This window comes from Cavia porcellus, unplaced genomic scaffold (assembly GCF_034190915.1).
Source record: "Cavia porcellus strain 051 isolate PalLab524CR breed Dunkin Hartley unplaced genomic scaffold, mCavPor4.1 scaffold_7, whole genome shotgun sequence".
Taxonomy (NCBI): domain Eukaryota; kingdom Metazoa; phylum Chordata; class Mammalia; order Rodentia; family Caviidae; genus Cavia; species Cavia porcellus.
The window spans coordinates 27268466-27287228 of NW_026947490.1; the positions used below are offsets into that span (position 1 = coordinate 27268466).

Below are 18763 nucleotides of genomic sequence, written 5' to 3' on the forward strand. Positions count from 1 at the left end.
TTTGGGGAATCAGTTCTCCACGGGGCCTGAGGATGGAGAGAATGGAGAAACACAGGATTATGGGGAGGCCAGATTACCAACTTCCGGTGGCTCAGAGTGAAAGCAAAGCTGTGACCTAGGAGGCCCCGTATATATACCAATGTCTGCCTTCCACCCCTCTGACTCCCTTTGTCCACTCCAGCCACAGTGGCCCCCAGACTGTTCCCGCAACGCTCCAAGCACAGCCTACCATGGGGCCTTTGACGGTGCTACCCCACCCTGCCCAAGCAACTCAGCTCCGTGCTGCAGTGTGCCCTTGGCAGGGACCCTCCCTGATCATCCCCAGTCACACAGTCACTCTGGCTCTCCATGCTGCTGTCTGCTTGCTGCTCTAGAGTCTAAGGAAGCTCGGTGAGGACCGTGGTCCTCCATGCCTGCCCCAGCCTCAATGGAAAGTGGGGCTCTGGCTCCTTTCCAAAGGAGTGGGGGAGATTTTTGGGACATGTGGGATTATCACTCGGCTGGGCACAGCAGCTGCCTGGGCAAACAGGTGGGATTCTGTGACTTCCAAGTATCTGTCGGCCTCGTGCAGGGATCTGGGGTTCCGCATGACCAGGCCCTCTGCTGTGCTCCTGGTGACTAAAACCGAGGTCATACTCCCAGCTGGCCCTGCCAGCCTCAGCCCTGATTCACTATTTATTCCCACATCCTGGACCCACCCTACCCTGCCCTCTCAGGGCCCTGGTGGTGGAGTGTCAGGGAGCAGTGACGTTCGGGGCGAGCCTGGAGACACAACCAAGAAGAGCAAGGCCCAACCCTGTTCCCAGCCTTTCCCCAGCTACCAGGTTTCTACTCTTTCCCCTCATTGGCCCTGTGTGTGCCAAGATCCTTCCCTGCATACAGTCCTCCATGGGTCCCTTCTGCCCAGAACCACATCCAGCCCCTGGCCACCACACCACATGCCCTTCCTCATGGCCACCCTGGCATCTTGTCCCAGGACCAGTCTGCCCTTGGGCCTTTGTACAAGCTATTCTCGGCCCAGCACACCGTCCCCTTCCCCAACACCACTTAACGTCAACCAGCCTGCAGGTCCCTGGCCAGGTGACACAGTTACCAGGAGAATAGCGGCCTTTCCTCTTGCCATCTGTTTTCCCTACATTCATGGCTGTTCTAATACGGTGACTCTGTGTGATCAATGAAGGCAGAGGCAGGCAGGACCCCGCACACTGGTTACTCAACAAACATGAAGCGTAATGACAGCTAACAGCCAGAGGCCACTGGTATATGACCAGGCCCTGTACTGCACACACTGGTGGGTCAAGCTATTTAATTCCTCTTAGGAACTGGGTCATATTATCATCCCTAATCTACAGATGAGGAAAATAAAACACAGAGAGGGAAAGTGACTTGCTGCAGGTCACACAGCTCACGAATGGGGGACAATACGTGGACTCTGGAGACATTTGGGGAAGCAAAAATGGAATCCCCCACGGCAAAGCCCTGTTGCACTTCTGCCTTCCCAGCCCTTCTCCCTGACCCTGTGCGCCGGGGCATCCTCAGGTGGGACAGCAGAGGGCAGCAGAGAGCCCAGTCCTGCCTGCTTGGCCTCCCAGTGGCGGTGGCACCCGCAGTCAGCACTAAGAAGGCCCTGACCCTCTGCCAAGGTGGCCTGGGGATTAGCACCAGTGCTGCACCAGAGGCAAGGTGTGTGGCAGAGGAGGACTATGAGGCCTGCAAGGGCTCAGAGCCAGCAAAGCGGCCCGGATCCTGGTTCCTCACTCTTTTCTAGGTCCATTCTCCCCTTGCTAAAATGGGATCCCTTGGGTTCATCTCGAGGTTTGGAATGTGGTCAGCATCCTGCCTGCTACTCTGTGGCGAGTCATTCTGTCTGTCACAGACTCACTGATGGCCACGTCCTCTGACTGTCTGCCAGATCCCCTTCTCCACGAACGAATCCATGAATCCATCAGGCTCGAGCCCAGAAATGGGATGGAGATGGGCACAAATGTGTGTACAAGTCTTATAAAAGGGGAAACTGAGGCTGGGGAAGGACCCCACTTGGACAAGGCAGTGGTGACTCAGATGCTTGGGAAAAGCCTGAGAAGCAAGAGGCAGGGAAATTCTGGGAGGGGAGAGGAGGAGGATGACACACCGGGACATGGATCAGAAGTGGGGAGCCTTACCTGCGGGCCGAGCGTCGGGGGCCCGGGCGGGGGGCCCCGGGGTCTCCAGTGCAGGCGAGACGGAGAAGCGGGAGAAGCACAGGGGGGGCCCTGGTGGGGGGAGGAGGGGGAAATCCTCCGCCCACTCGAAACTGCCTCCTGGGGGAGCGGAGAGCAGGACCCTTAGACCCTTGGGTCAAGGCCCGGGCTCGGCTCCGCCCCCGAGAGGCCCCGCCCCCAAAGACCCTCAGCACCAGAGGCTCGGCCACCGATGCCCCGCCCCTGGCCCGGCGGAGGCCCCGCCCTCACCAAAGCCGCTGTCGTTGCTGGGAAACCCATCTCCTGGGGTGGCGGGGTGGGGAGGCGTCGGGGGCGCTGGGGGCGTTGACGGGTCCGTGTCCCCCTCGGGGGGCCCCTGGACGCTCAGCTCGTTGGTTGGCGTCTCCTGCGGAGGCAGATGAATGGAATCGCGAGCGAAAGAACCGTCACATCCTACACACCGCCTATCCCGCAAGCGCCCGTGCTGCAGGCGCACTCGGGCCCTTGGTATCCGATATCCGATGAACAACCGCGGAGAGGAGGCCGCAGCTCAGCACCTGCCCTCCAGGCCCCAGCCGCCTTCGTCTAACCTAGCCCGCTCCTCACGTGGCTGCGGACCCCGCCCATCCCCCTCCAGATCTGGGCCACCTAATGCATGGCCCTCCAGATCCCTCCCCAGCCTCCGCACACCCCTTCTTTGGAGGGGACTCCGACCCCAGCTGGAAAACCAGTCCACCGCAGTATCCTATGCCAGGTTCATCTAGACTGCGCCAGTTAACAAGCACCACCTAACCTTGACTTTCTTCAGCCTTATACCCCAGCTCCTCTTGAGACAGGGTCTCACTAGATTGCCCAGGTTTGGCTCGAGTTTGCATCCTTGGCTCAGCCTCCCGCATGCTGAGAATACAGGTGAGCTCCACTACGACGGGCTTCCAACTACACTTAACTCAGCCCTCAGCCCCAGAAGTTTTGTTTGTTTTCTTTTTCTTTTTAATAGCTTTTATTTTTTTGGTCTTTTTAGATAGGGTTTCATTTTGCAATTCAGGGTGACCATGAACTCATTTTGTAGCCCAGACTGGCTTCGAATCCACGGCAATCTCCTGCCCAGCCTCCTAAGTGCTAGAATTAACAGTGTGTGCCACTACACCCGACTTCTTTTGTTTCTTTCTTTCTTTTTTTTGTGTCCGGGGAATCGCACTCACTACCTCACTCTTGCCTGGCAAGAAATTGTGCCCTCCCTGAGCTATATCCCCGGTCCTTATTTTCATTTTTGAGACAGGAACTCGCTGTATTGCCCAGGATGACTTCAAATTCCTGGACACAATCGACCTTCCCGCCTCAGCCTCCCAAGCAGTTAAATATCCTAACACTACCTGCCAAGATGCTTAAAATTCTTGGGTAAGATCCACTCCAACAGCTTCTAAGGTCATTAGGGGTTCGATCCACAAACTCCGCCCCAAATCGCACTAGGTTCGGCCCCACGATCAGACCGTACTTCTTTCTCTCTAAGCTTTCCAGGCTCTACTACCTAACCACTATCTCCCTTTTCTTTCAGGACCACCACACATTTCCGCCTCGCCTCTCTCTACGGACTCCCACCACCCCACAGGCCCTGCCACCATTCCATTCTTGCTCTAGTCTCCAGGGGCTCATCACGTCTTCCTAAACTAAGCTTCGCTCCAGGCCCTTCTTATTCGAAGTGTGGCCTGCATCCAAGCCACGCCCCTTAAGGTTGTGCCGCCCCTCACCGAAAGCGCACTCTCAGATCCCACCCAGGGCGGGACCTCATTGCTATGCCCCGCCCTCTGGGCGTGACAAACTCACGCCACGCCCTCCGGGGGGGGGGACAAGCTTCCCTGCAGCTTGTCTCGCATCCCGTGCCTGCCGCACCCACCTGGTCGAAGAGGTAGACGGTCACGTCCCCGTGGAAGGAGACCATCTTGCGCTTCCTCTCCAACTCGCTGTCCTCGGACTCGTCGGCCCCGCGCGGAGACTTGAGCAGCCCCCGCAGCGGGCGGGCCGCGTCCGCGTCTGCGCTGCTCACCACGACGGGCACCGGGGCTGCCCGCGTCCTCTCGGAGCCCCGCGGCCCCGCCGCCGCGCCCGCCGCCTCGTCCTCCTCCTCGTCCTCGTCCTCGTCCTCCCCGTCCTCCGCTGGCCCCGACGACCCCGCCCCGCCGGCCTCCCCGCCAGCCGCCCCGGCGTCCGCGCCCTCCCACGGGGGTCGCCGCGGGCCCGGACCCGGGAACGGCGAGAGCGTGAGCGGCGGCAGCGCCAGCGACAGGCGCGAGAGCTTGGCTGCAGGGGAGAGAGCGTGAGCCGTCGGGGAAACTCAGGCAGACCCTCCTCTCTGTACCCCCCTGCCCCACGGTGCTGTAGGACCCAGGGCCTAAAGCCCATCTTCTCCCATAGCAGGCTGGCTGCCCCAGCTGGCTGACCGCTGTCTGTCCCCACCTCATTCTGGCTTGGCCTTCATCCAGCCATATCCTCTGAGCCTATGCAATACTGTTCCCTTTTCTGGTTCAATTCCTGCTGGTCCTGGGGCTCTGGGCCTTCCCAGCCCTCAGAGATCTCCCAGCAGGACACGCAGAAGTACTCAGGTCTGTTGGGGTTAATGGGATGTTCCCTGCTGCGTTCCTGGCCAAGTACTTCCCTCACTGGTCCTTGCTAGCCAAAGTTGTGGCCTCTAACCATCTCCAAACTCCTGTTCTGCCCTGGCTCTCCAGTCTCAGCCTGCAGGGAGCAAAGGATTTTGGATCCCTGGAGGAAAGTATCTCTCTTCCAACCCAAACCTGACCTCAGATGATGGGATAAAAGGCGTGCCACAGAAAGGGTACCTACAGTGCTCAGAGAAAGGGCAGGGTGACAACCTTCAGAAGCCAGGTCAGCTTCCCAGGGAAGGTGGGGCAGGGAGGGGCACTTAGGTAGGGCAATGAATAGGAATTCTTTGAGTAGAAAAAAGCTCTTCCTAGCCTTTTCTACCCAGCAGCCCCAAACTGACAGCTGCCAACAACTAACATGCTCATGCTGTCTTCAGACACTGGTCATGAACCCCCCAATACATCTCCGAGGCCTGCCACAGCTCCTGTCCTGGCCCTTGCTGCCCAAGCCATAGGCCCCACTGGTCAGTGGAGACTCGGCTGTTCATCCTTCCTCTTTGTTTATCTACTCATAGGCCACAGCTCTGTGGCAAAGCCAGCCCAACCTCTTTTGGGGGAGAGGGGTAATCAGGAATCGAACTCAGGACCTTGTACTTGCCAGGTAGGTGCTGTGCCACCAAGCTATGATCCCGTCCTGACCTCTGTTTTTAATTCCCCCAACCCTCAACACTGTGCTGCTGGAAGCGTGGTGCACTGGGCAGACACCCCAGCTCACTAGAGAGTTTAAAGCAGAGACCACAGGCCAGCAGCCAACATCCCCCCCCCCCACACACACACACACACGCACCTGGGCTTTCTTGGAATTCCTTTTCAAAAGGAAAAGCAGCAGATTTGGCAAACTCTGGGTGGGCTTCCTGGGATGTGGCAGCCCCTATAGACAAGGCCATTTCTCCCCCACCCAATCTCTTCCTCAGCCCACTTCACCCCTTCCTAGTACCTTCTGTAGTCTGACTTCGGGACCGCTGGTCTAGAAGGATGTATCAGTTCCTGACTCAGGCTTGGGCCCTGGGTCCTAACTCAACCCTCACAATCATCCTGAACTGGTCACCTGTTCTTGACAGACAGGGAAACTGAGTCACAGAGCAGCAAACATCTCTGCCTAAGACTTCAGAGTAGGGAAGGGAAAACGTCAGGATTTGTGCCCAGATTGGACCACACCCCCGGCAGAGTGCACCAGTTTCCCCACCTCCCCAAACCTCCTCACCTTTGATCTGCTCGCTGTTCCCCTGTGGGGGTCCCAAGTCCAAGAACAGTCGTGGCATCTCGGGGCCCTTCCTCTCGGGCTTGGAGAGGTCCCCGTCTCCTCTGGGTGCCGTGTCTCCGCCGGCTCTGCTGTCTGGGACCCCGGGCTCTCCCTCGGAGACTGCTTCCGGCCTGATTCTCGGGGGCACTGGCTCCGGCCTCCTCGGCTGGGCTTCCGGAGGCGGCAGCGGTGGCAGTGGCTGTTGCCTCATGTTGTCTACCCATTCGGCCTTTGCGTCCACGCCGCTTCCGGGGCCTCCGCCGGGGACCATCCCGACGCCCACTGGGGCTCGGCCCCCACTCCCGAGGTCCAGCCTCCCAGCCCCGGGGGCTCTCGGCACCCCCCCAGTCTCGTGGGCTCTCCTCTCCATCCCGGGGTCCAGTATCCCGCTCTTGGGGGCTGGACCAAGGGGGCCAGGGGATGTCTCCAAGCCGTTCTGGGGCGAGGCTACCTCGCCGGGCACAGGGGCTCTCTCCAGAAGGGTCTCGGGGGCTGGCCCCCCACTCTCGTGCATCTTCTCCTGGGGCCCTGGGGCTCTCCAAGGCCCAGTCTCTGTCGGCCTCTCCGTGTTCCTGGGGAAGCTCAGGAGCCCATTCTTTGAGACCTTCTCCTCGATCTCGGGCGGTATCGGGCCCCCATTCGCCAGCACCTTCTCCCCGGCCTCTGGGGACCTCAGCTCCCCATTCTCCAGGGCCTTCTCCCTCCTTGGTGGCATCAGTTCCCCATTCGCCAGCACTTTCACTTCTTTCTCTGGGGACCCCAGGCCCCCGTTCTCTGCAGGCTTCTCCTCGATGTCTGGGGCTCTCTGGGCCCCATTCCCCAACACTGTCACCCCGTTCACGGGAAGGCTTAGGCTTGGGGCTTTCTTCCCGCCGCCCAGGACTGGCAGGTCCCTGTCCAGGCCCAGGACTTTCTCTCTGTTCCCGGGGCCTCTCCCCACCTTCCTGGGTCCTGTTTCCCGGGATGTCACCCCCTTGTCTCCTAGGAGGTTCCTTGTCACGTCCTCCCGCAGGGACATCAGCAGCTGCTCGGTGCTCACTTGAACTACGAAGGTTGGTTTCTCCCGAGTCCCTGGGAGTGGGAGGGGACCCGGGTCTGGGGGTGGCCGGGGCGCTCCTGGGTCGGGTGGCTCGGGGGGAGCCCGTGGCCGAGGGACCCCTTCCTCCTCGGCTGCCTCCCCACCTGGGAAGGCTCCCTCGGGGGAAAAAGGGGTCTCGGTCTCGTAGCCGCTGTCTCCCGGCTTGGGGCCCGGAGATGACAGGCCGGAGCCTGGACTGGCCACGGCCGATGGGGGGTCGGGAGTTGCGGCTGGTTCCGCGGGAGCCCGGGGAGGTGGTGGTGGAGGCGGTGGAGCGGGAGGTGGCCCCCGCCCGGGGTACTGGGGTGCTGCGGCCCCCATGAGGGGGTCCAGAAACTCTGTAGGGGCTGATGTGGGGGGGACCAGGGGCAGGTCGGCCAGGGAGCCCCGCTCTGCCCGCAGAGATGAATCGTCCTCTGGGGGGTGAGGACACCCAAGGGCAGGGTGGCCTCCCCAGCCGGCCACAGCATCTCCCCGCTCCAGTGGCAGGCAGGAACAGGCCCCCTCTCGGCTGCACAGGGGACAGGGCAGGGGGCCCCGGCGGCCGGGGCCAACCCCAAGGCTGCTGCTGTCCTCTCCTGGGGAACTGCCTTCCTCCTCCTCCTCCTCTTCGGCCCATGGGGCATTCCCCCGTTCCCCCAGAACCTCGGCGGGGTCTCCTGCCAAGGTCTCCCCAGCGCCCCGGCCCTCGGGGTCCCAACCACTCAGCAGGAAGCTGCCGGATGCAGAGGACTGGGCCTGGAAGGGTCGGGGCGCAGGGAAGAGGGGGGAAGCCCAGGTCTCGGACACCAGCTGGGGGACCTCCGAGGGGGGCTGGGGGGCTTGGGCAGCAGGCACGCCTGGGTCCAGAGGGTCCCAGTCGTTGGGGAAGAGGGGCTCGGGTGGGGAGCCATGCTCCTCGAGGCGGATGTAGTACTCGCTGCTGACCGAGGGGCTGCGGGCACTGATGACCGGCAGCACACTGGGTGTGGACAGGGCCTCGTAGAAAGGGTTGGAGGGGTTGGCGTGGGGGGCTGGGGGTGCTGATGCTGGCTGCCAGGCAGGTGCCCCTCCACCCCGGCCAGCTCCACGCCTGGCCTTCTCCCATAGGCACTCGAGGTTGAGGCCACGGCTGCTTTCGGTGACCGTGAGCACATCGTCGGGGTCTGCCCCGGGGAAGCCATCCAGAAGGGGAAACTGTGAGGATAGGGTCCCTGGGCGTGGTGCGCTGTGTGATGGAGGCCAGGGCCAGGGGAAGGGACCATCTCGGGGTGGGGGTGGTGGGGGTGGGGGCCTGGGGGGCCGCTCGGAGAGTAGGTAGGTGAGCTGCAGTTGGAGATCAGAGGCCGAGGGGCGCTGGGCAGGGGGCCGCCAGCAGGACTGCAGGATGTCATACCTGGGGGACAGGGGCAAGGCAAGAGTGAGCAGGACAGAAACCCAGAGAGAAAGAGACAGAGAGATGGGGAGGGGGGAAAATCTAGAGGTGTGACCGAGTTACAGAGAGGGGAGAGAGGAGACTCCGGGAAGAGGGACAGGGAGGCACATAATGAGGAGGTGGCTGTGAATCCTGAGATCAGACACAGGAAAGCAGTAGGGGTCATTTAGAGTTAGCAGGGATCATTTGGGGTCATTTAGAGTTACTTCAGATCCCAGCTCTGTCACTGCCTGCCTCAGTTTCCCTGTCCATGTAGCAGATGCTGGCCTTTTCTCCTCTTGGGGTAGTATGGGGGGGTGAGATAGATTGTGGGTGGCACAGAAAGAAATAGGGGGTCCTGGGGCCACCCTGGGGTGGGTTGGGGGAGGTCAAGAGCCCGGCATCAGGGCCTGGCCCTCACCAGTAGTCTGCATAAGGCAGCTTGAGCCTTGGCCGGGCCAGCTTGACGTGCTGCTGGCGGACAACAAAGGCGAGGACCTCTTCATCTGACAGGTGGCGATAAGGCTGTGCCCCAAACTCAAACAGCTCCCATAGGGTCACCCCCAAAGACCTGCAGGAAACAGAGGGGCAGGGGCCTCAGTCCAGCACTGGCCTGTAGAAGGGGACCCTATACTTCTCCAGCCTCAGTTTCCCAATGGGAGCTTTCCCGCCCCCAGGCCCGGGCCTCACCAGATGTTACTCTCAGGGCTCTGATCTACCACCATGAAGGTGCCGTGCAGCTCCCCCAGGAGCTCGGGCGCCGCCCAGCGCAAGGGGATCCACAGGCGCTCGGGGGTCAGGTAGTAATCCTCCTGGCAGGGAAAACGGGTCAGGCGGGCCAGGGCCTCCGCACCTCACCCCACCCTGCGGAGGGCAGCCCCACCTTGTAGTTGCTGTGCGCCAGCCCATAGTCTCCTATGCGCACCGTGAGGTCCGAAGTCAGCAGACAGTTGCGCAGGGCCAGGTCGCTGGGGAGAAGAGGGGCGGGGTAAGCGCAGGACGCCACGCCCAATTTCCACAGACTCCTCCCCGTTCTAGTGGTCTCCTCCCTTGAATCTTTTTTCTCTCTTGGCTCCTCCCTCTCTCCTTACCTAACCTCTCCTTCATCCTGGCCCCTACCACTCTGTGCCTGACCCCGCCCCTTTAACACGACTCCTCCCCCTCCACACTTGGCCCTCCCCGTCATCACCTGACTCCTCCTCCTCTCCTAGCTCTCACTGCCTTCTCCAGCCCCTTCTCTGCCTCCCGCCCCTTCCCGCCTGGGTGGCTCCCCGCTGTGACCCCCTCTCCCCACCTGTGCACATAATTGTGTGAGTGCAGGTGAGCCAGTCCCCGGGCGATCTCCAGGCCCATCCTCTGCAGTGTCCTCAGGTCCCGCGGGGGCAGTTCCGGGGATAAGCCTTCAGGGGGCCGCTGGGCCCGAAGGTACCTTTTCAGATCTCCCTGGGAGGGAGGCAGGCCTCGGTCAGCACAACAGCACCTCCCTCAAACAAGGATGGGGTCGCTCTGCTCAAAGTGGGTGATACCAGGGCTGAGGATTTAGCTCAGCGGCATACGCGCCTGCCTTGCAAATGTGTGGTCGTGAGTTCTATATCCCCGGTACCGATAAAAAAGAAAAAGACAAAAAAAGGGCGGGGGGATTTAGCTCAGCGGCATAAGCACCTGCATTGCAAGCAGGAGGTCGTGAGTTCGATCCCTGGTACCGATTAAAAAAAAAAAAAAAAAAAGAGGGTGATACCAGAACCCCCTGGCTTGCTAGCTCAAGGCCCACGGGTGCAGCCAGCACTGAAGAAAGGGTAGTACAGGCCACAGAGGTATCAGTGAGGAAAGGGTGCTAGGGTGAGGGGCCCTCACCAGCTGGCAGAACTCCATGATCAGCAGGAAGGGCAGCGTCTCCACACACAAGCCCAGGCACTGGAGGACATTGGGGTGCTGCAGGCTCCTGGGGAGAGGTGGCTTGTGAGAGAGAAGGCCCCACCCACCACCCAGCAGAGCCTAACCCTACTGGTCATCACTGTGGACTCAGTTGGCCCCCTCAGAGCGGCCCTCCCTACCCCATAGGTACCCCGTCTCAGCATGGTCCCTCAAGGACCCCATCTGCCTCCTCACCCCCAGCATTCATCCTGCCCATCCTTCCCCTGTCCCCTCCCCCCATCCCCGCAGTCTGGGCCTACAGTTGGTCCCTCCTCTGCCACTCACCTGTACACAATCCTCTGTGGCTTTCCGTGCCATCCAGAGGCCTGGCTTCTTGATGTCACTGCCCCCACGCTGGCACCACCATGTTTTGCCCTGGACTCCCTCTCCTCATCAAGCCCTCCCCACCCCAGCTACAGCACCATCTTCTCAGGAAGCCTCACTGCCCCCATTACTGGGCCTCCTGCACCCTCACACTGTGGGTTTGAATCCTGAGCCCAAGTCTCCCAGTGTCCATGCCCCCCACCCTGCCCTCATTTCCCTTCTCTGTAGAACAGGGAGATCAGAGAAGCTGGTGAGAGGTCCACCTGGCTCTGTCCTTCTTATCTGAATGTGTTTTGCCCTCCAGCCTTACTGTAGTTCTGGGCAGCTGGCTCCTATCTCCCAGCTTTGCACTTGCTCTTCCCTCTGCCTGGAACACGCTTTCCACTGAGGCCTCCGAGTCAGTCCTGCCCACCCCTGCCATGCTCCTCCTGTCAAAGAGGTCCTGGTATCTGTCACATGGCCCCCACGTTTCCTCGCTGCACTTACTCTCCTATAGTTCCTCCTTTGAAAATGTATTTACTTTTCTTTCTTTCATTTCAGTGTAGGGATTGAACCCAGACACCGAACTGAGTTGCTTTTCCAGCCCTGTTTTATTATTTTTATTTTGAAACAGGACCTTGCTATGTTACTTAGTTGCTCAGGCTGGGCTCCAACATGTGATCTCCTGCTCCGGCCTCCCAGAATTCTATGATTACAGGTGTGGACCATCACACCTGACAAATTATTCATATTTTTTGTCTTCTCTGCTATGTACGGTACCCCTCTCTGGGATGAAGTTTTGGGAGTTTGTTCCCAGCTGTGTCCCTGATATGTAGGTAAATAGTTGCTCAATAAAGCCTAGTGGCAACCTACCCACACACAGGGCCTGGAGTTCCGTGGGTGTGTGGAAAGTTTTTTTTTTTTTCCCCTGCCAAGGCCTAGCAGGAGGCAAGGGTCACTCTTCATTCTAACAGCAGCTATTTCCCTCTGGCCTTCTCCCCCTGGGAAAAGGTACCTGACTCCCATGCCCAGCGGGCAGAAGAATCACAGAGGATTCATAACGCACCTGCCATGTGCTGGGGCTGAGAAATGGCCAGGGTGGGAGATCTAGGATGGCAGACGTAGAAGAGACCTGGAGTCACCACACACCTGTGGCCAAGACCAGCCACTTCCATCACCAAATCCTCCCAGAATTCCCCAGAGAGGGGAAGTGACTTGCATAAAGTCACACAGCTGCAGATGCTGCCCACACTGGTATTTGATCTCAGGCCTGTGACTCACAGGAAATGTCTGCCGAGCTTGATGGCACTTGTGCAAGGGCAATAGGATGGACCTTCTGCTGCCAAAGAAGACCTGTTCTGCTCAGCAGCATTTTCTATGAAAGTGGAAATGTCCAGCATGGGGCACTTATAGCTGGGGCACCTGAAATGTAGCTGGTGTGGCTAGGATATGAGTGACTGGGATTTCATTCTAAATAGCTGTCATTGTCAACTCAGGTTTTAGGGAGAGACAGACAAAAGGCAAGACAAGATGGAGCATGGTGGCACTCATCTGTGACTCCAGCACTCTGGGAGGCTGAGGCAAGAGGATTTCAAATTCAAGTCCAATCTGGGCAATTTAGTGACTTAAGGAAATGCTGTCTCAAAATTAAAAAAAAAAAAAAAAAAAAAAAAAAAGAACTGGAAAGGCCAGGGATTTAGCTCAGCAGCATAAGCATCTGCCTGACAAGCTCAAGGTGATAAATTTGATCCCCAGTACAGAAAAAAAAAAAAACCCAAAACAGCTCGGTGTGTGGTGGCACACATCTATAATCCTAGTACTTGAGAGGCGGAGGCAGAGGATTGCTGTGAGTTCAAGGCCAGCCTGGGCTACAGCACAGTGAAATTCTGCTTAAGACAAAAGCAAAAGCAAAGGCTAGGGCAGGAAAGATGCTGCTACACGGGAGAGTCAGTGGGCAGCTGGGTCAGGCTTCAGGAACTCTCAGTAGTAAGGAAAAACAAAATTTGCTCTGTGGGGAGTAGGGAGCCATGGGGGTTTTGGAGCAAGGGAATGTCAAAGTCAGTATCTGTGTCACTTTTACCACAGCTCTGATAAGAGTTTTCTGCATACACACACTTTCCAAGCGAGGAACTCATATCTCACCATGCAATCAACATAGGTCATCCCCTGACCTTCCTGCTGCCCCAATCACGGACACACAGGCTCCCTGGGCTCAGCCTCAGCGCACCCCACCTCCAGTGCACTGCATACTCCAAGACTTGTCAGGACAACCTGACGCTCTAGAAGGGAAATTCCTGGGCCCAAGCCACACAGCCTGGAAGAGAAAGACTAAGGATACAATCCCATACCACACTTCTCCTCTCCCCAGTGTTACCTCCATGGAGGTGCAAAGCTGGACACTCCAGAACCCATGAGGCAGAGAGGCCTTCATACCTGTATGGCTGGGCTTCTGAGATGAACTTGCGCTGCTCCAGTGGCCCGGCACTGGCCCTGAGCTCCTTTACCACCACCTGGGCCGGGGTGTAGTCGGAGAAGATCTCTCCCAGGATAACCTGAATGAGGAGCACCAGATGGAGCAAACAGGGCCATGTCCCCAGTCTTGGCCCCAGGGACCCCAACTCCCCTCTCCTTCTCAGCCCCTCCCTCATGCCCAGCCACCCTTGTCCATCCCCCACCAGACATGGGTGAGAGACTCACGGGCCCAGAGTCCGATGGACGCAGGGACTGATGGAAGGATGGACAGACGGACAGACGTGTGGAGAGCCGGATGACGAGGCGGAGTGGTCAATGGAGTGAGGAGGGAGGCGCTGACCGGACAGATGCAGGGGGAGGTGGCGGGTGGGCACTGGTGAGGTGTGTGGTGCGCTGAGAGGGCAGGGTTGGGATCCAGGGATAGATGAGAAGTGGTGAGAGCGGAGGTGGGGATGAACATAGAACAGGAACACAGGCCGGGTCTGTATGGACCCCCACCTCCCAATCCAGCCCCACTCACCTTCCCAAACCAGCCATTCCCAATTTCTTGCAGGTAGCTGAGGTGCTGACGGCTAAGGCCCAAGGGGGTGGTCATGTCTGGGAAAGGGGATGGAGGAGACCCCTGAGCCTCTCTTCCCTCCCAGGTGCCCCCCCCCAACTCAATGGTTAACTCAGGTCAAGGCAGACACCAATCTCTTTTCATTGGCTGCCTCCAACATTCCACGACAGGATCTCAGCATCCTCATTGGCTGCCCACAACATTCTAGCATCCAATCAGTCTTTCCCTTTGGCAAACCAAGCTCCTATGACTTGATTTCAGCCTCCCATTGGCTGTCTCTGAGAATGAGATCCAAGCTGATCTCACCATCCATTGCTCCACATGAATCCCCAAGTCTGGTTTTGGATTAACCAATGGCTTCCCCCAAGATGATATCTGTCTGCTTCTCTGTAGCTATTCCCATGAACCTGGGGTTCCCACCTCTGCCTTTCGGGGCTCAGTTCCCTGACCCCTGAAAGAAGACGCTCAGAGCCATTGGGCCTGGCACACTGGTCTGGGTGTGGGGCAGTACCTGAGTGTGAAGGCTGCGGGGCAGGCATTGGCAAGGAGACCTCAGCCAGTGGGAGGATGTAGACATCTGGCAGCGACTGTGAGGAGGAGGTCTCCTCCGCGGGGGGCGTATACTCCCCGGAGCAGTCCTCCCCTTCAGGGTTCTCAAATTCCTGGAACCAGGCAGGTGAGGAGCAGAACACAGGACTGAGAGACACCCTAGCATCCTTCCCTTAAGTGTGTTGCCCCTTGGTGCTCATAATATCGTCCAGCCCAAGCCCAAATGTCACCCCCGTTTCCACATCCTAAGGCTCCAGGCCTCGCCACCATAACTTCAGGCTGGAGCAAGCTCTCTAATTTGCTGCCCCTCCTCCCTGAGATCTGGCTTGAGGGGAGAGGAAACATATGAGACCCTCAGGCACCTCACCTTGAAACCGACATCGCCTCTTTTGCAGCACAGACAGGTGAGGAGGAGGAAGATGAAGGCCAACAGGCCAGAGCAGGAAATGAGGACCACGGCATAGGGAGGGGCCAGAGGGGCCCGGCCCAAGGCGAATCCATCTGTAGGCACAGGGCTGGGCTGGGGTCTGCGCTTCAGGCACCTGGCTTCTGCACTCCGTGCCCCTCCCATCCTGATCATCCTTGGACTACAGTTCCCAAGATAATCTGAAGCCAGGAGCCCCTTGTCAGGAGAGCCAGATGGCCCACGGCCTTGTGGGAGTTGTAGTTTGCAGCCTTCCCAGGTGGTCGGGCTGGGGGTGGGGTTCTTTCTCTCGCCCAAACTGGGACCCCCCCACTGCATCCCTTCACCCCAGGCATCAAAGAATTCGGATGAGGACTGAGGGAAGGAGTAGTAGGCCCAAAGATCTCAGCATTTATAATGCGCTCCCACAGGCACACTCATTACCCTGATCTCCCAACTGCAGACTGACCAGGGGAAGACTGTAGCCCCGCACTGCCCTTCTCGCTGCTGCTCAGGGGTGCTGAGAACTGTCTCTTCTCAAGACGCTGGGAGCCCAGGCTTGTCCTCCTACCCCAGCCCAAGCCCCTGAGAAGGGACACTCTGCAAGCCATGGGTCTTCCCCAAAGCCAGTCAGCCTCTGTGTTGTGCGCCCCTTAGAAATAGTATTGCTCCCCTCTGCTCCCAGTCTCCCAGAGGCCCGGCCTTCCCTGTCTCCCTGCACACAGGCCCGACGCACACACATGCGTGCACATAAACACACATGTTGCCAGACAGGCCCCCTCCCAGCCCACCCCCCAGCCGAGCTCCCCCAGGCCCCGGCCGACACAAGCACTGTTCCCGTGGCTCACAGGCCCAGCTCGGAGGCGCTGAGACGCGCACAGGTGATGGACCGGGAGCCCCGCGGACAAGGCCCAGTAGCAGCCAGGCCGCAGTGGGGGTGGGGGCCTGGACGGACGGATGGCCGGACAAACTCACCGGGATGGGCCGGAGACGCCAGGCAGCCGGAGGCGGAGACGGCCGCGAGAAGGATGAGGGCGCCCGGGGCAGGCATCTTGTCGAGGATGGAAGGGAGGTGGAGGTGGTGGCGGCTGGGGAGGAGGGGGGGCGGGCCCTCAGCCCCCGGCCATGGGGACCCGCACGACCCTGGCCTCCCCCCAGCCCAGGAGAGGGGCAGGAGACGCAGGACGGGGGAGGGAGGGGCTGCTTGCTAGCTCAGGTACCCCCCTCCCCCTCTTCGAAGGGACAGACTGATGAAGGGATGGAGAGGCAGACAGAGGAGAGGAGCTGGGGAGCCGGGGTGGCTGGGGTGGGGGGGGAGAGGGTAAGATGGGGGGGCGAGAATGAGGGCCCCGCCCCCGAGGACAACCAGGATTGGGGGAGCAGAGAGCCTGTCAGAGGAAGGGTGGGAGGAGGGAGGATGGAGGGAGGATGGAGTGTTGTCATGGCGACTGGCTCCCTGTAGCATTGGCTGTCAGGAGGGAGGGGAGAGAGAGGAGGTGGGGGACAGACAAGACCAGCAGACCCTTGCATGGGGGTTGACCCAGAGTCCCCAGTGCCTGGCCCTGACGCTGCTGTGACATGCCACAGCACAGATATGTGTGCTACACGTCAAGATGCAGATGTCGAGCATGCACAGTCCACACAGAGCTGACATACGTTATAGGGACTCTCAAAGACAAACACGGTACATACAAAGGTGGACAGCCATCAGCAGACGGGGACACATACACGTCACACACAAAGACGCAGGAACAGGCCGCACTGAAAACACACAGGCAGGGTGCACAGGGCCACACAGGGACATCAAAGCCTCACAAAGACCCACATGCACCACAGACAAAGTCCGTCTTCAAAGCCACAGACACGTGTCACAGACAAAGATCTACCCAGATACCAGACACCAACAGGCAAATAAGTGACAACACCCAGGAATGCAAGCATTAACATACATGGACACAAGTATACAGAGACATGCAGACATGTCACACAAGGAACACACAGAGACATACAGACACATGCATGCAGACAGGCACATCGTATATGTGAGTGTGCAGAAACAACACATGCGTGTAGACACAGAGAAGACACATATGACACACATACTTCACTCCCCAGAATACAGATTCATTACATGTGCAGCTGCCCATAGATGCACACCTCTCATACACGCAAAGCTAGACTCATATGAAAATACACAAACACACGACACTCACCCATGCAGACGCATCACGTATGAGTATATCCGAGCACACACATCACACAGATAACACAGGCGTGCATATGAGAGGCAGACCAAAAACGACACACAACAACCGGCTCAGACACATGCACTGCAAATGCACAATACACACTTCACACAAGGTTACCAAGGCTACGGAGACTCCTTCCTGGCCAGTCACACATCACACACGTACACACACAGGCACACAGGACATGCCAAGAACACACAGACAGACAGGCAGCACTTCTCCCAGGAAGCTCACAGACCATGACACTTGCCTCGTCACAAAAGATACACGATCATCGTTTATTTTATTTATTTATTCTCCTGAGTGTTTACCCTGTGCCAGACGTGGTTCTCAGCGCTTTACACTTTTACCTTTTAATCCTCCTCACAGCCCTCGGAGACGGGGACTTTTATCAAGAGCCTACTGTACAGCCAGGGCACAGCCAGAGGGGTCACCCGCTCCGTGGCGCACAGCCCGCAAGAATAGAGCTGGGACTGGAACCCGGGCAGGGACAGCGACACATCAGACACTGCCACACACGCGCGCGCGCGTGCCAGGCTGCAGTTCCGGGGCTCCCCTCACCCCGAACCCTGAGCTGCACACACACCCGGAAGCGCGGGCCCCCGCCTTGGCGCGGACGTCTCCATCGTCCGATGGCACCTCGACGCGTCCCTTCGGCGACACGGACCCCGCCCTGCGCGCGCCCCCAAACCAGGGGCTGCACCCAGCACGCAACTGTGGCGCACAGGGCCCATGCAGGACAGGCTGCCTCGCGGGGACTCTGGTCCGGGAAATAGAGGAAGGTTCGCAGTGGGAGGCAGGGGGTGCCAAGCATGACTGTAGGGCGCCGGCATGGGGTGAAGAGGCGGGGTGAGGGCGAGGGGCGGAGCTGGCAGCTGCCCCGAGGCTGAAGGGCACTCAGCCGGGCAGAGCAGAGCACGTGGGAGGTGCAGTACGCGCTGAGGCTCACTGGAAATGTAGTCTTGGTTCCTCCCGGAGGGAATTTGGGTTGGGCGTCTCGCGGAGGAGGCAGAGACTGGAAGAGGTTGGAAGGGGCCAGGGTCCTTTTGCCTGGATATTTAGGACCTATGAGGACAGCAAGGTATGGTGGTGCACGCCTGCGATCTCAGTACTCAGGACCTTGAGGCAGGAGCATCGCTGAAAGGTGGAGGCCAGCCTGAGCTGCATAGAGAGACCCTGTCTCAAGCAAAATGTTTAAAAGCCTTTAAAATATGACTTTGGCGGAACGTGGTGGCACATGCTTGTAATCCTAGCACTCAGGAGGCTGAGATGGGGGGGAAGATTGCTGCGAGTCTGAGATCTGGGTTACAGTGAGTTCAAGGCCACTGTGAACTGCATAGTGAAACCCTGTCGCAAAAAGACAAAATAAATAAATACTGGCTTCAGCGCGGGCACAGTGGTGCTGGCATGGACTCCAGCTACTTCGGAGACCGAGGCGGGTGGATCCAAAGTTCCAGGGCAGCATGGGCAACGCAGTGACTTAGCAACATTGTCTCACAAGGGGGAGGGAGCCCGCGGGAGTAGCTCAGTGCTTGGCTAGCATGACTGGGGCCTGGGTTGAGTCTGCAGTATGGCGAAAAACATTAAAAAAAAAAAAAAAAGCCAAAACCAAAACTGGGCTCCAGAATCTGTTTTTGGGCACTTATGGTGGTTTTGATGATGGTTCACCACTGGGCCAAGGAAAAGGGAAGTTTCTGGAATGCTCATCAGCCTGGCATAGATCACTGGTGGGCACCATCTGTGGTCCTCAGGGCTGGCTG

At 58.8% G+C, this 18763-nt stretch overlaps 2 protein-coding genes across 6 annotated transcripts in view; one reads left to right on the plus strand and one right to left on the minus strand.

Annotated features, from left to right (window-relative positions):
* Positions 1-16083, minus strand: Lmtk3 (lemur tyrosine kinase 3). Of its 3 annotated transcripts, none has more exons than XM_003465447.5 (15): positions 15730-16083; positions 14719-14852; positions 14314-14464; positions 13764-13840; positions 13205-13323; positions 10409-10496; positions 9849-9997; positions 9438-9522; positions 9245-9366; positions 8976-9125; positions 6045-8536; positions 4075-4478; positions 2451-2586; positions 2163-2300; positions 1-26 (listed from the first exon to the last, which is right to left on the minus strand). In XM_003465447.5, the coding sequence occupies exons 1-15, from the start codon at positions 15803-15805 to the stop codon at positions 10-12; spliced, it is 4338 nt and encodes a 1445-aa protein (XP_003465495.3). In that variant the 5' UTR covers positions 15806-16083; the 3' UTR covers positions 1-9. The 3 variants fall into 3 exon arrangements, with proteins under 3 accessions (XP_003465495.3, XP_063109080.1, XP_063109081.1); XM_063253010.1 differs by having other exon boundaries at positions 14719-14957; XM_063253011.1 differs by lacking the exons at positions 1-26; positions 2163-2300; positions 2451-2586; positions 4075-4478 and adding an exon at positions 4694-5888 and having other exon boundaries at positions 14719-14957.
* The window catches only part of LOC134476886 (uncharacterized), a 17628-nt gene continuing 14915 nt past the window's right edge, over positions 16051-18763 (plus strand). For 2 of the 3 annotated variants that reach the window (XM_063253024.1, XM_063253025.1), the window contains exon 1: positions 16051-17785. In XM_063253024.1, coding sequence (XP_063109094.1) covers positions 16939-17785 — 847 coding nt within the window. In that variant the 5' untranslated portion in view covers positions 16051-16938. Of the gene's footprint in view, positions 18085-18763 lie in introns of all 3 variants that reach the window. The other variant, XR_010048669.1, reaches the window with a different exon arrangement.

Coding starts and splice junctions, on each gene's coding strand:
- Lmtk3 (XM_063253010.1), bottom strand. CDS start 15,805: ATGCCTGCCCCGGGCGCCCTCATCCTTCTCGCGGCCGTCTCCGCCTCC. Junction 14,465..14,718: donor GAGGCGATGTCGGTTTCAAG/GTGAGGTGCCTG, acceptor GCCTGGTTCCAG/GAATTTGAGAACCCTGAAGG. Junction 9,523..9,848: donor TCACACAATTATGTGCACAG/GTGGGGAGAGGG, acceptor TCTTCTCCCCAG/CGACCTGGCCCTGCGCAACT.